The sequence below is a fragment of the Phoenix dactylifera genome, unplaced genomic scaffold (genome assembly GCF_009389715.1).
Source record: "Phoenix dactylifera cultivar Barhee BC4 unplaced genomic scaffold, palm_55x_up_171113_PBpolish2nd_filt_p 001884F, whole genome shotgun sequence".
NCBI classification, from domain to species: domain Eukaryota; kingdom Viridiplantae; phylum Streptophyta; class Magnoliopsida; order Arecales; family Arecaceae; genus Phoenix; species Phoenix dactylifera.
In genome coordinates this window covers 34,507-48,015 of record NW_024069173.1, presented here as the reverse complement: position 1 = coordinate 48,015, position 13,509 = coordinate 34,507, and the positions used below count along the sequence as shown (strand labels likewise).

The 13,509-nt window shown below is 37.8% G+C and overlaps 1 protein-coding gene and 1 non-coding gene across 2 annotated transcripts; one reads left to right on the top strand and one right to left on the bottom strand.

The window, feature by feature from the left end:
• Positions 1–6,218: 6,218 nt before the first annotated feature.
• Positions 6,219–10,924, bottom strand: LOC120109176 (the record flags this gene model as incomplete). The annotated part of the gene is made up of 4 exons (XM_039122927.1): positions 10,003–10,924; positions 9,743–9,849; positions 7,236–8,812; positions 6,219–6,740 (listed from the first exon to the last, which is right to left on the bottom strand). Coding segments are annotated over exons 1-4 (3,021 nt in total), but the record flags the coding sequence as incomplete, so codon positions are not given.
• On the top strand, positions 10,867–10,973 carry LOC120109177. The gene has a single exon (XR_005510186.1). It is a non-coding gene; the product is annotated as a small nucleolar RNA R71 (small nucleolar RNA).
• The last annotated feature ends 2,536 nt before the right edge of the window (positions 10,974–13,509 follow it).

The following is a 13,509-nucleotide window of genomic DNA, read 5'->3' as shown; positions in this document are numbered from 1 at the left end:
TCAAATCTAACTAAGTAGTAATTAGATTAGGTCAAGGAAATTCTAGGTCAATTTACAATAGTTGTAGATGGATCAAGTCCATGTCTTTGATTAGACCAAGATGGAACTTGATTTAGGCTCAGAGGTGTAGCCCGAATCATTTGAGTAATTAAATCGAAATTGATTAACCAGTCGGTGTCTAAGGTAAGTTTGGCAGTTTTGACCAGTGGTTTTTAATTGGGAGCTACTTGCACTGATTCGTCTTTGTCGAGTTAATGGCATATCCCTTCCACCGATCTCACTTACCTGGCCGACATGGTCAATCATATTTTGATTGGATCACTTAATGATTCGAGTTAGCCCATGCCTATAAGGAAAATCAGTTTGACTGATTTAGGTGCCTCCTTAACCGGTTTGAGTCTAATCTGATTTGGTGAAGTCAGTGGGAGAAATTAGACTAACCGGATCTTCTTATCTATCCTAATTAATAAATCCTCTAAAATTATTAGGTCCTTAAAATGAAATGGTTATAGGGATAACTAGGTCATAGCCTCCCATTAGGTTGGGTGATAATGGGTCCAATATTTTGATAATTATTGGAGGCGCGACATGCCTGGTACTTATCAAGCATTGAAATTGTCATTCAATATATGTTGAGTTAAGTGTACCTTCAATAGGCGGTCAGGTGAGCCGAGCCACACTCGGGCTTGGTCGTCTATTAGTTGATTATACTTAACCCTATCATTTAATGGTTGGATCTGACTAGGGTATTTGGTGGAGGCGCCACATGCCTGCCGAAGAACCTAGGACAAAATTATCACTAGAAGTTGCTTGGTGAAGCAACTGGTTTAGAACCTACCAATAGGTGCATATGGGTTAGCCGAGCCACACTCGGGCCTATATGCGATCTATTGGGTTCTAATGCCCACTAAAGAATTAGGAGTAATTTTTCGAATTGGAGGTAGAGGCTACCAATTTGTATAAAATAGCGAGAGTATCTTTAGACTAAAGTCCAAGTCTACTGTGTTTAGTCAATTCATATACTAATAGCCAAATTTTCTTTTATGTAGAAATGGCTACAAGTTTGTCACTTCGCTCATTATTGGATGATGACAAGTTGACTGGTCCCAACTTCAATAATTGGTATAGAAGGTTGAAAACTCAGCATAGTCAGACCAAAAGGATTAAGGATGACCAAAGTCGGCAGAATGCTTCTATTGTAAGAAGCAGGGGCATTGGAAGAGAAATTGTCCTCAGTACCTTACCTCACTTGACCCGAACAGGCCAAGCAAGAGAAAAGGGCAATCAGTTGCTGATCAAGGTATTTATATGATAACACCTTGTAATTTCTCTATATGTGATAATTCGACCTGGGTATTAGATACTGGAAGTCCGTTTAATATATGCAATTCGTTGCAAGGACTTCAGGTCAATGAGAGATTTGAAAACAGCAAGAGATTCCTGAATGTTGGAGATGGAAGATCTGTTCCAGTTCTAGCTTTAGGAAATCTCAAACTTGTTTTCAATTCTCATGTAGTTGTCTTGAGTGATTGTCACTATTGTCCTACATTCTTATTGAATATAATTTCCGTAGGCCTTTTGGCCATGAACGGTTATGAAATTTCAATAAAAAAATGTTCTTATGATATCATTATAAATGGTGTTACTGTAATGAATGGACGATTGAGCAATGACATCTACTTGTTATCACAATTTGTTAATGTAATGTACACGTCAAGTAAGCGTCCTAGAATAGATAATGTCACGGATGTCTACCTTTGGCATCATAGGCTAGGTCATATTAACAAGAACAGGATGAACAGGTTAAGTAAAGAGGGAATCCTCGATGTTAATGATTGTGAATCATTGACAACCTGTGAGTCATGTCTTCTTGGTAAGATGACCAAATCACCTTTTACCGGAAAAGGTGAACGAGCCAGTGATTTATTGACCCTTGTACATTTTGATGTATGTGGGCCAATGAGCACAGATGCTAGAGGTGGGTATTTATATTTCATTACATTTACAGATGATCTTTCTAGGTATAGTTATGTCTATTTAATGAGACATAAATCTGAAGCATTTGAAATGTTCAAATTGTATCGTAATGAAGTAGAAAAACAAACTGGAAAGAGTATTAAAACTCTTCGATCAGATCGAGGAGGTGAATACCTCTCCAGTGAGTTTTTGACATATCTAGGAGAGAATGAGATTCTCTTCCAATGGACTCCTCCTGGTACACCATAATATAACGGTGTATCAGAAAGGAGAAATCGAACTCTGTTAGACATGGTTCGATCCATGATGGGGTTTGCGAGTCTGCCCATATCCTTTTGGGGATATGCACTTGAGTCAGCCTGCTACATTCTAAATAAGGTTCCAAGTAAGTCTGTAAATAAAACACTACATGAGATGTGGACTGGACGTAAGCCGATGCTCTCTCACCTTAGGATTTGGGGGTGTCCGGCTTATGTCAAACGTTTGAAAACAGACAAACTTGAACCCAAGTAACGAACTCAATATTATAAATCACATAGGATCTCTCCTTATCTATCAAGGTCGATAGATTCCTTATAGATGCATACCCTACTCCTACAGTGAACCTACTGCAGCCAATCTACACTGCATGGACCCATATGGCTAGAGACCATGTATATGTGCAGTTAAACTACAATAACCTCACTGTGAGTAGCCGAAGCATCGCTGGTTAAAGGACCATTCACACTACCGCAACATCAAGCAAGTCACTGACGAGTGGATAGACATCCAAGTGACTTCTTGTCTTGGTCACGCTCAGTACCCTTGTTCTCTAACAAGCACCTGCACTATTACTTCAGTGTCTCCACACCGTGGACTCGAGTCTCGTCCATCCATAGGGAAAGTAATGTGTGCACTGATCTCATCGGATCGATCACCGTCCTCGTGATGATCCATCGTTCAGGAGCGTTTAGAAATTAATCACTAATGATACATGGCTCAAATTCTCAACTCTTGAGAATATGCATCATCATCTTATTAATTCCTTGGACGATTCATAGACACAATAACAATATGAATGAAAAAGATGCCTTTCATTTATTCAATAATAAATAGTCAACTACAAAATTATGTCCCTAGAATTAACAATGTGTCAGCCAGATTGGCTTCTAGGGCATACATCTAACACTTAGGGATGAAGATCTATAGAGATAGATCTAGAAGATTGCTTGGATTATTCCAATCCACATACATTGATACTATACTGAAGAGGTTCAGTATGATTAATTCCAAGAAAGGCTATCTTCCGATGGGCCATGGAATTAACCTCTCAAAGAGGGATTGATGATTAAATGAAATACATGAAGAAAATACTAGGCTTTTCCCTAGCCTTAGCTAGAGAAGATTTAGCTACTCATATGAAATGGAAACATTTTATAAAAGGGATTAGCATAAAATAAATAAAATAAACATAAACCCCTTTTTTTATCTTTCTTCTCTCAAGGAAACAGAGCACTCTGTTTTCCTTGAATCTTCTCTTCTTCTTCTCCCGTCCGTGGCCTCTTCTCCTCTCTCGCTCGGCTGGGAAAGAAGTTGGCTTCCTTGGTTCCGTGACCTCCCCTCGCTTCCTCCTCTTCCTCCTCCGGATGGTTCTCTCCTTCCTCGCCGGCTGATTTCTCCTCTCCCGTCGGCTGTGTAGGAATGAACCCGTGCGGCTGCCTTCTCTCGGACCCCTCTCTCGTTGGCTGCTTCCCCTTCTTTTATAAACACCTTCAGCATGTTGAAGAGAAGACAGAAGGACGCTGGAGGATTGCGGATGGCTTCAATTGCTTGAGATGTGGGATGAATGAAATCTGGATGTCATGAATTGCTTGAAACTCTTCGGCTGCAGGGATGCGAACGGATGGGCTGAAACGCTGCTGGGAGTGGATGAGACTCGGATTAGATGAAGTCGAATCGCTTGGGATGCTCTTCTTCATGGCTGGGACGGTTCTCTGTTGCTTGGAAGCCAAAAGAACTTGGGGAGTTGTTTCACGGATGCAAGAAAGAGCCGGTTTGGCTTTTGGATTTCCCTCGCTGCCGTTGGGAATTTTGAAACACAGTCAAAACCGTTGGAGAAGAAAGAATGGGGAGCTTCGGAAGATATTGATGTTGGGAAGAATGGAATGTGGCTGAAACGCATGGAGGTTTGGAATTGGATGTTGAATACGGCTTGACTGTTCTTGAAACAGGGGAGACGGAAGCCATGGATGCGATGTGGCTTGAATTGAAGAGCTGAGTGCTGGGTTTGAGAAGCAATTGGATTGCTTTGGGACTTTCGAGACGGCACAGGGACACTTGAAAATGTTGGGAAATCACTTGCTTTAGCTCATTGATGTGGATACATGGAAATTTTATGTTAGAAACTGTTGAGTCGCCTCATCACGGTCACTGGGGAATTCGTTGAGCTTGAACTACCAGGCATTGTGCTAAAATCCAGCATTTTTGGGTCTTTTGAATTACATGCACTCAGACACAGATAAAACATTAATTAATTAATTTTATTAATAAAGATTAGCTATAATACTAATTAAGATAATATGAAAATTTCACTTTTGTACTCTCATCACACCCCCAACTAGCTTATTGCTAGTCTCTAGCAATTTAGTGTAAAAATGATAAAATGAGAGTGCAAAAGTATTGTTTATTAATATGCATGAATTAAAATAAATACTCACTTTCGTAGAGCATGACGATTGCACTTAGCATGTGCAACAAGCCGTTAAACCCCTAGGTTATCCTAGTGGACGAGTGTTGTCTCGTGAGGGTTTGCAGTGATGTTACCCACAAACATCATTTTTAAGTTAGAAAATACTTTAAAACATAGCAACCCTTAAGGCAAATGTAAATGTGACGTCTCAGAATACCTATACCTCCACCACAATTTGGTACCCTTTGAGTTCTAGGTGCACTGCTCAAATTCACAAGTGTTAACTACCATTTGTTAGCTCCCGATCCACTAAATTTTCCGAATACCACATGTTATTTATCCAGAACGGTTCGCATATAAAAATGAAGCTATCAATCCCAACTAGACATCCCAGGTACACAGAGTTCTAAAACAATGGAGTCAAACCAGTCATCCACATGTCACTTGGTTTAAGTTTAACTAACTCACTCATGTTTAATTTATTTTTTATTTGTTATTTTTTATTTTTATATATATATATTTTTTTTTCACATAGTGACTACAACAGTCCAACTCCATTAGGCTCTAGTAAGGTCCATGTAACGAGCTTTGGGTCAATGACTCTTGATCCAGTTGGCTCAAGGCATTAGGTGAAACACCCCTCGGACTTAATTACTCGAACCAGACTACGCCACGAGGCCAGACTAGTCACTTATTTCAGTCATTTTCACCTTTTTACGCGAACACTCGCTGCTTTGTAGGCAAGAGGCCCGGTTACTCAGTGAAGACAAACTATATTATTTCTCTCTCTTTTTTTTTTTTATATATATACATATGTAACGTGACTGTATTGTGACTATAGGTCAACCAAGGTCAGAACATAAGGCACCCAGGTGATCTAGCCGGGAATTTCAAACTTTATCTTTATGTGAAAACCAAATCATGAACTTTAAGATAAGGACACTCGTACTTCTCTTGCGAATAAGATCAACAAACAAGTAGGTAAAACAAGTGAACTCCTGAGGCCTTCCTATTGTCATTGAATACCAATGTGGAGATCTAGTAATAGGTCTCTGATAAATCATAATGCGCTCCTTGCCTTAATAGCTGCACATGTTTATTTGCTTAGAAAATTAAAGTGGTAATTAAATGCAACAAAATATATTTTTGTTATTATTATTACTATTATTATTATTTTTGTATTATTTTTTTATTTATAAATATATATATTTTTTAAATAGAGATTTTTTTTTTTTGAAATATATGACAATTGGTATGATATATAAAAAAAATATAGTAATCTCTCCCCCCAACTTAAATTGAACATTGTCCCCAATGTTTCAACATGAATGCATTAAATATGATTGTATGAAGGATAATAAGGCTGAAGGTTAGAATTTACCTGATAGAATGACTGCACATTGTTGTTGCTCACCAATTGTCATATGAAAGAAAGAAAAATTATGTACAAACAGAGGATCTCTAGCAGATATAGAGATCAATCCTGATAAACAGGATCTCCCAGATTGGTCGATTCAACTTCTGGGGTAAAGTTGTCCAAAAATAACTTCAAACGTTGGCCATTTACTTTAAAAATATTACCGGTGTTTGGATTCTCTATCTCAACGGTTCCATACGGATAAACAGTTTTAACTATAAATGGACCAGTCCACCTAGATCTCAATTTTCCTGGAAATAAATGAAGTCTTGAATTATACAATAGAACTTTCTGGGAAGGCTCAAATATTTTTCTTATAATATTTCTATCATGAAAGACTTTCATTTTATGCTTATAAATTCGAGCATTCTCATATGCTTCATTCCTGATTTCCTCTAGTTCATTAAGTTGAAGTTTGCGTAGTGAACTAGCTTTATCCATATCAAAATTAAATCTCTTAATAGCCCAGTATGCCCTATGCTCCAATTTCACAGGCAAATGACACGGTTTACCAAAAATAAGACGGTACGGAGACATACCAATCGGAGTTTTAAAAGCAGTACGATAAGCCCAAAGTGCATCAGTTAAACGCAAAGACCAATCTTTGCGATTTGGGTTAACCGTTTTTTCCAGAATATTCTTAATTGATCGATTTGATACTTCAACTTGTCCACTTGTCTGTGGATGATAAGGGGTGGCGACTTTATGGGTGATCCCATATTTTCGCATTAAAGCCTCAAAAGGCTTATTACAGAAGTGTGAACCCCCATCACTGATGATGGCTCGAGGCGTTCCAAATCTAGAAAGAATGTTTTCTTTTAAAAATTTTAAAACAGTTTTGTGGTCATTATGTTTGCAAGAAATTGCTTCAATCCATTTGGAGACATAATCTACAGCTACTAAGATGTACAAATTTCCGAATGAAGGAGGAAATGGGCCCATAAAATCTATTCCCCAACAATCAAATATTTCGATAATTAAAATTGGGTTGAGGGGCATCATATTCCTACGAGTTATCCCACCTAACTTTTGACAACGCTCGCAAGCTTTGCAAAAGTTATGGAAATCTTTAAACAAGGTGGGCCAATAGAAACCGCACTGTAAAATTTTTGCAGCTGTTTTCTTAGCAGAAAAATAACCACCGCAAGCTTCAGAATGACAAAAGGAAATAACACTAATAAATTCGTCATTAGGTACACATCTCCTAATAATTTGATCTGGGCAGTATTTGAAAAGATAAGGATCATCCCAGAAAAAATTTTTTATTTCAGTCAAAAATTTTCTTTTGTCTTGTTTATTCCAATGACTTGGTAGTTCACCTGTGACTAGAAAATTTGCAATGTCTGCAAACCAAGGTGACGACGTGATCTCAAACAGTTGCTCGTCAGGGAAAGTGTCTTTTATGGGTGAATTGTCTAAGGAATCTGGAAGAGTGAGACGGGACAAGTGATCAGCTACTACATTCTCTACCCCCTTTTTATCTCTTATTTCTAGAAAAAATTCTTGGAGCAGAAGGATCCACCTAAGCAAACGCGCCTTAGCATCCTTTTTTGAAAGAAGGTACTTAAGGGCAGCATGGTCAGTGTAGATAATGATTTTGGATCCAATCAAGTAAGACCTAAATTTTTCTAGTGCAAATACTACGGCGAGTAGTTCTTTTTCCGTAGTGGTGTAATTCATTTGTGCACTATTTAAAGTCTTACTTGCATAGTAAATAACATAAGGCTTTCTTTCTTTTCTTTGCCCTAGAACTACCCCAACTGCATATTCACTAGCATCACACATAATTTCAAAAGGAAGCGACCAGTCAGGTGGTTGCATGATGGGAGCAGAGGTCAGCAAGCTTTTAAGTTTATCAAAAGCTCTTTGACATTCTTCAGACCACACAAATTGGGTTTCCTTTTGAAGGAGATTACATAAGGGTTTAGATATTGAGCTAAAATCTTTAATGAATCTCCTATAAAATCCTGCATGACCCAAAAATGAGCGTATATCTTTGATAGTTTTTGGGTTGGGTAAGTTAGCAATTAAATCAATTTTAGCCTTGTCTACTTCAATTCCTTCAGATGAAATGACATGCCCGAGAACAATTCCCCTAGTTACCATGAAATGGCACTTTTCCCAGTTTAAGATTAGATTCTTCTCCTCACACCGAATTAAGACTAGCCTTAAATGGTCTATACAGTTTTCAAAAGAGGAGCCAAAAACAGAGAAATCATCCATGAAGACTTCCAAAAAACGCTCAACCATGTCAGAGAAAATACTGAGCATGCATCTTTGGAAGGTTGCAGGAGCATTACATAATCCAAAAGGCATTCTCTTGTAAGCAAATGTGCCAAAAGGACATGTAAAAGTGGTCTTTTCCTGATCTTCAGGATCAATTGCAATTTGGTTGTAACCTGAATAGCCATCTAGGAAGCAATAATATTTATGACCCGCTAACCTTTCTAAAATTTGATCAATAAAAGGTAGAGGAAAATGATCCTTCCTAGTGACAGAATTAAGTTTCCTATAGTCAATGCATACACGCCAACTAGTGGGGACCCTAGTTGGAACTAATTCATTGTTGGCATTTTTGACTACAGTAACACCAGATTTTTTCGGGACCACTTGGGTTGGACTTACCCATTTACTATCTGAAATTGGGTAGATCATACCCGCATCCAGAAGTTTCAGAACTTCTGCTCTAACCACATCCTTCATGTTTGGGTTTAATCGACGTTGAGGTTGACGAGAAGGTTTGGCATCAGCTTCTAAGTGGATTCTATGAGTGCAAATTGAGGGACTAATTCCCTTGATATCAGCAATTGTCCACCCTAATGCTCCCTTATGCTCTTTGAGAATTTCTAATAATTTTAATTCCTGATTTTGTTCGAGTTGGGATGATATGATCACAGGAAAGGTCTCTTCTTGACCAAGGTATGCGTACTTGAGCTCAGATGGCAAAGGCTTTAGCTCAAGTTTAGGTGCTTGAACACTAGATGGTAGAGGACTATTGTTGCGTGTAGGCAATTCTTCAAAACGAGATTTCCACCTATCTGTATCCAACAAAGGAGCTGAATCTAATATAGCACTGATTTCTCTAAAGTTTTGATTGATATCTGTATTTCCGAAATGAGTTAGGCATGTTTCTAAAGGATCAGAAGAAAGAGATGGGACAAGAACATCTTCTACAATGGAGTCGATCAGATTAACTCCATGAATTTCATCATTTTCATTGTCATTATCGGGTTGTTTACAAATGTTAAATATATTAAAATCTATAGTCATATTCCCGAATGACATTTTCATTATTCCATTTCGACAGTTGATTAAAGCATTGGAAGTAGCTAGAAATGGGCGGCCTAGAATGACAGGTATTGGAGTGGTACAGTTCATGACAGGCTAAGTATCTAATACTATGAAGTCGACTGAAAAATAGAATTTATCAACTTGGACAAGTACATCCTCGACTATTCCTCTTGGTATCTTTATAGATCGATCGGCAAGTTGGAGAGTAACCTTGGTGGGTTTTAATTCACCAAGTCCTAACTGTTCATAAACTGAATAGGGCAGTAAGTTAACACTAGCACCTAAATCCAGAAGGGCTCGTTGTATCCTGAAGTTTCCTATGATGCAAGATATGGTAGGACAACCAGGATCTTTATATTTAGGTGGGGTGTTGTGTTTGAGAATAGCACTCACCTGTTCAGTTAGAAAAGCTTTCTTTTGTACGTAAAGTTTTCGCTTTATAGTACACAGATCTTTTAAAAATTTGGCATAAGATGGGATCTGCTTAATGGCATCTAATAGAGGAATGTTAATCTTTACTTGTTTAAAGATTTCCAGAATTTCTTGATCAGGTATTCCCTTTTTAGCTGCAAGCAAGCGCTGAGGAAATGGAGCAACTATCTTGTGATGCAGTATTGGATCATTTTGTTCATTATCATCTTCATCATTCTTTTCAATAGATTTTTTAGGTTTGTCATCTTTTGTTGGAATTTCTTTGTTAATTATTTTTCCACTCCGAAGGGTTGTAACAGACTTAACTTGTTCAAATTTAGGTTGGGATGAACTTGCTTCATGGACCTCATGTTGACCCTTTGGGTTAGATTGAGGTTGGGCTGGAAATGTCCCTTTTTCCCTAACATTGAGTTGAGCCTCAATTCTACCTACAAAATTTTTAAGTTCTTGAGGTGACTGCATGGTATTCTGATTTATCTGGGTCTGCCCTTGCATGAATGCCTGCAAAGTATCCTCAAGAGATCTCTTATGGGGTGGCACATAGGGTATGGAATTCCCTTGAGATTCATTGGCAGTGGGTCCATGTCTCCAACTAAAATTAGGATGGTTTCGCCAACTAGGATTATATGTTTCAGGAAATGGTCTCTTATAAGCATTTGTGAAATTCGCTTGATCATGCAACACTTCTTGGAAGGCGGGGATTGTAGGACAATCCTTGGTTAAGTGTGCATTACTCTCACAGATTTCACAAATACTTTCATCTATAGTAGGTGTCTTTCCTGTATTGGCTCTGCTTAATTCAATGGCTTCAACCTTCCTAGTTAGATTAGCAATCTTTAAATTTACATCATTTTCTTCTTTAACATGATACATTCCTCCTTTAGTATTAGTCGATTTTTGAGGTTTCTCGTTCTTATCTGTTGTATCCCAGGCCTGTGCATTTTCTGCCAACAGATCAAAATAGTCCCAGGCTTCCTCTGGTTCCTTATTCATAAATTCACCATTACACATCATTTCCACAAATTGTCTCATATTGGAGGTCAAACCATCATAAAAGAAACTGATGATTCTCCAAATTTCGTATCCATGATGTGGGCAAGCAAGGAGAAGGTCCTTAAATCTTTCCCAACACTGAAAAAATGTTTCTCCATCTTTTTGTGCAAAGTTCATGATATTTCTTCTAAGTGTGTTTGTTTTATGTGTTGGGTAGAATTTCTTTAAAAATTCTCTTGTCATTTCTTGCCAGGTAGCTATGGTCCTAGGCCTTAAGGAGTGTAACCATGACTTAGCTTTTTCCTTTAAAGAAAAAGGAAATAACTTAAGCTTAACTACCTCTTCAGTGACATCATTGAAATGAAGTGTTGAACATACTTCATCAAATTCTTTCAGATGCAAATAGGGACTTTCAGAATCAAGTCCGTGAAACTTTGGAAGTAATTGGATTATTCCTGGTTTCATGTCAAAAGCTCCCGCAGCAGTAGGAATAACCATACAGGATGGGGTACTGGTCCTAGCGGGTTGTAGATAATCACGAAGCGTTCTAATAGGTAAGTCATCCTGAAATTCATTATCTCCCTGATTACTACCATTATCTTCCATTTGATTATTTGAATTTTGAATAATTAAATTTTTATCTTTTGATTCAACTCGAAATAATCTATTCGTTTTATCTCTTTGCCACAACCGCATATACTAAGTTTTTTTTTATTATTTTTTATTTTATTTTATTATTATTATTAATTTTTTTTTTTACACAAACACCCTAATACAGCAAAACAAAAGTTTAATTAAAACATGCATCACCCAACAATTTCTAAGGTTTTCCTAAAAATTCTAGATAGCTCCTAACTGGGTTGAAGAGTACACTTAAGCCTCCAATCCGGTCTAATAACCTAGTCGACCAGGTAAGCTCCCAGGTAAGTGGAGGGGTCACGATGCGTATAGCAAAGGTTCCACTTAAAACCCACTTTCCTCGAACAGAAACTGTCTCCCTTTAATCACTTAAAGGGACAAAGCTTGCCTAGACATCGACCGGGGTCATAGAGCGAAATTGGTGCAACTTTCAGTGGTCTTCGTCCTATTGAGCTCGATTATCCTTAGGGGCCAACGTCTAGTTGATTTTAATTAGGCTTAGGATATTTATGCACTTGGATGATTTTTGGGCTAAGGACGAGTAATGAAATTCCGACCTTATCTTGTTAATGGGTTCAGCCCTTAGATTATTTTATGCAAATGCTTTATACTATATGCAACAATCAAGAAGATTTTTATCATTTTATGTCATGACATTAAATTGCATTTGAATAGTTGATCAAGCAAACTAGCTAAATTTTTTTCTTTTTATTTATTTATTATTTTTATTATTTTATTATTTTAATTAATAATAATTTTTTTAATTTTTTAAAACAAGAGTAAAATTCTAATCTAGGAAAAATAGGACTAGTATGAGCAAAACAGGAAAATTAATTTAAATACTCACAGCCGGAGTTCGTTCACTCCGGGAATCCAAAAATGTGATCTTGATCTTCCTCGTTACTGGTCCTGCTTTGTGTCGCCCTTGAATCTGAAAAGATTTGAAATAGCTGTGTTAAAAATAAAGAAAAATTTAAGAACTAGAAATAAAGAGTTGAAATTTGCAGCCTTGTTCTCGTTCGCACGTTGCAAATCCCCGGCAACGGCGCCAAAAACTTGCTACGCTTTTAATCTTGCTCTTTTAAAAAGGGAAATTAAACGTAGGATACCCCAAGTATAGGGTGTAGCAAAGTAATATTCTCGGTGAGACCGAGATCGAATCCACAGGAATTTGACAGTGAACAAAAACTAAAGGCTAAATAATATTCGGATTGACAAAATATAACTAAGGCATCAGGATTCAGCCTAGCATTTCATCATGCTTTTCCTAAAATCATCAATTATCTCAGTTAAATAGATTTAGTTTTATGGGCAGCGTTACAGTAATTCTATTTTAAACTACAGGGATTTCTAAGCATTTGTTATACCCGGGGGAAATAACAAATCAAAGAAAATATATAAGTTTGAAATAATTTTTATAAATTTCCTGCACCATAAATTAAATCAAAAACATTAAAATCCCATTGATGATTAAATGAAATACATGATGAAAATACTAGGCTTTTCCCTAGCCTTAGCTAGAGAAGATTTAGCTACTCATATGAAATGGAAACATTTTATAAAAGGGATTAGCATAAAATAAATAAAATAAACATAAACCCCTTTTTTTATCTTTCTTCTCTCAAGGAAACAGAGCACTCTGTTTTCCTTGAATCTTCTCTTCTTCTTCTCCCGTCCGTGGCCTCTTCTCCTCTCTCGCTCGGCTGGGAAAGAAGTTGGCTTCCTTGGTTCCGTGACCTCCCCTCGCTTCCTCCTCTTCCTCCTCCGGATGGTTCTCTCCTTCCTCGCCGGCTGATTTCTCCTCTCCCGTCGGCTGTGTAGGAATGAACCCATGCGACTGCCTTCTCTCGGACCCCTCTCTCGTTGGCTGCTTCCCCTTCTTTTATAGACACCTTCAGCATGTTGAAGAGAAGACAGAAGGACGCTGGAGGATTGCGGATGGCTTCAATTGCTTGAGATGTGGGATGAATGAAATCTGGATGTCATGAATTGCTTGAAACTCTTCGGCTGCAGGGATGCGAACGGATGGGCTGAAACGCTGCTGGGAGTGGATGAGACTCGGATTAGATGAAGTCGAATCGCTTGGGATGCT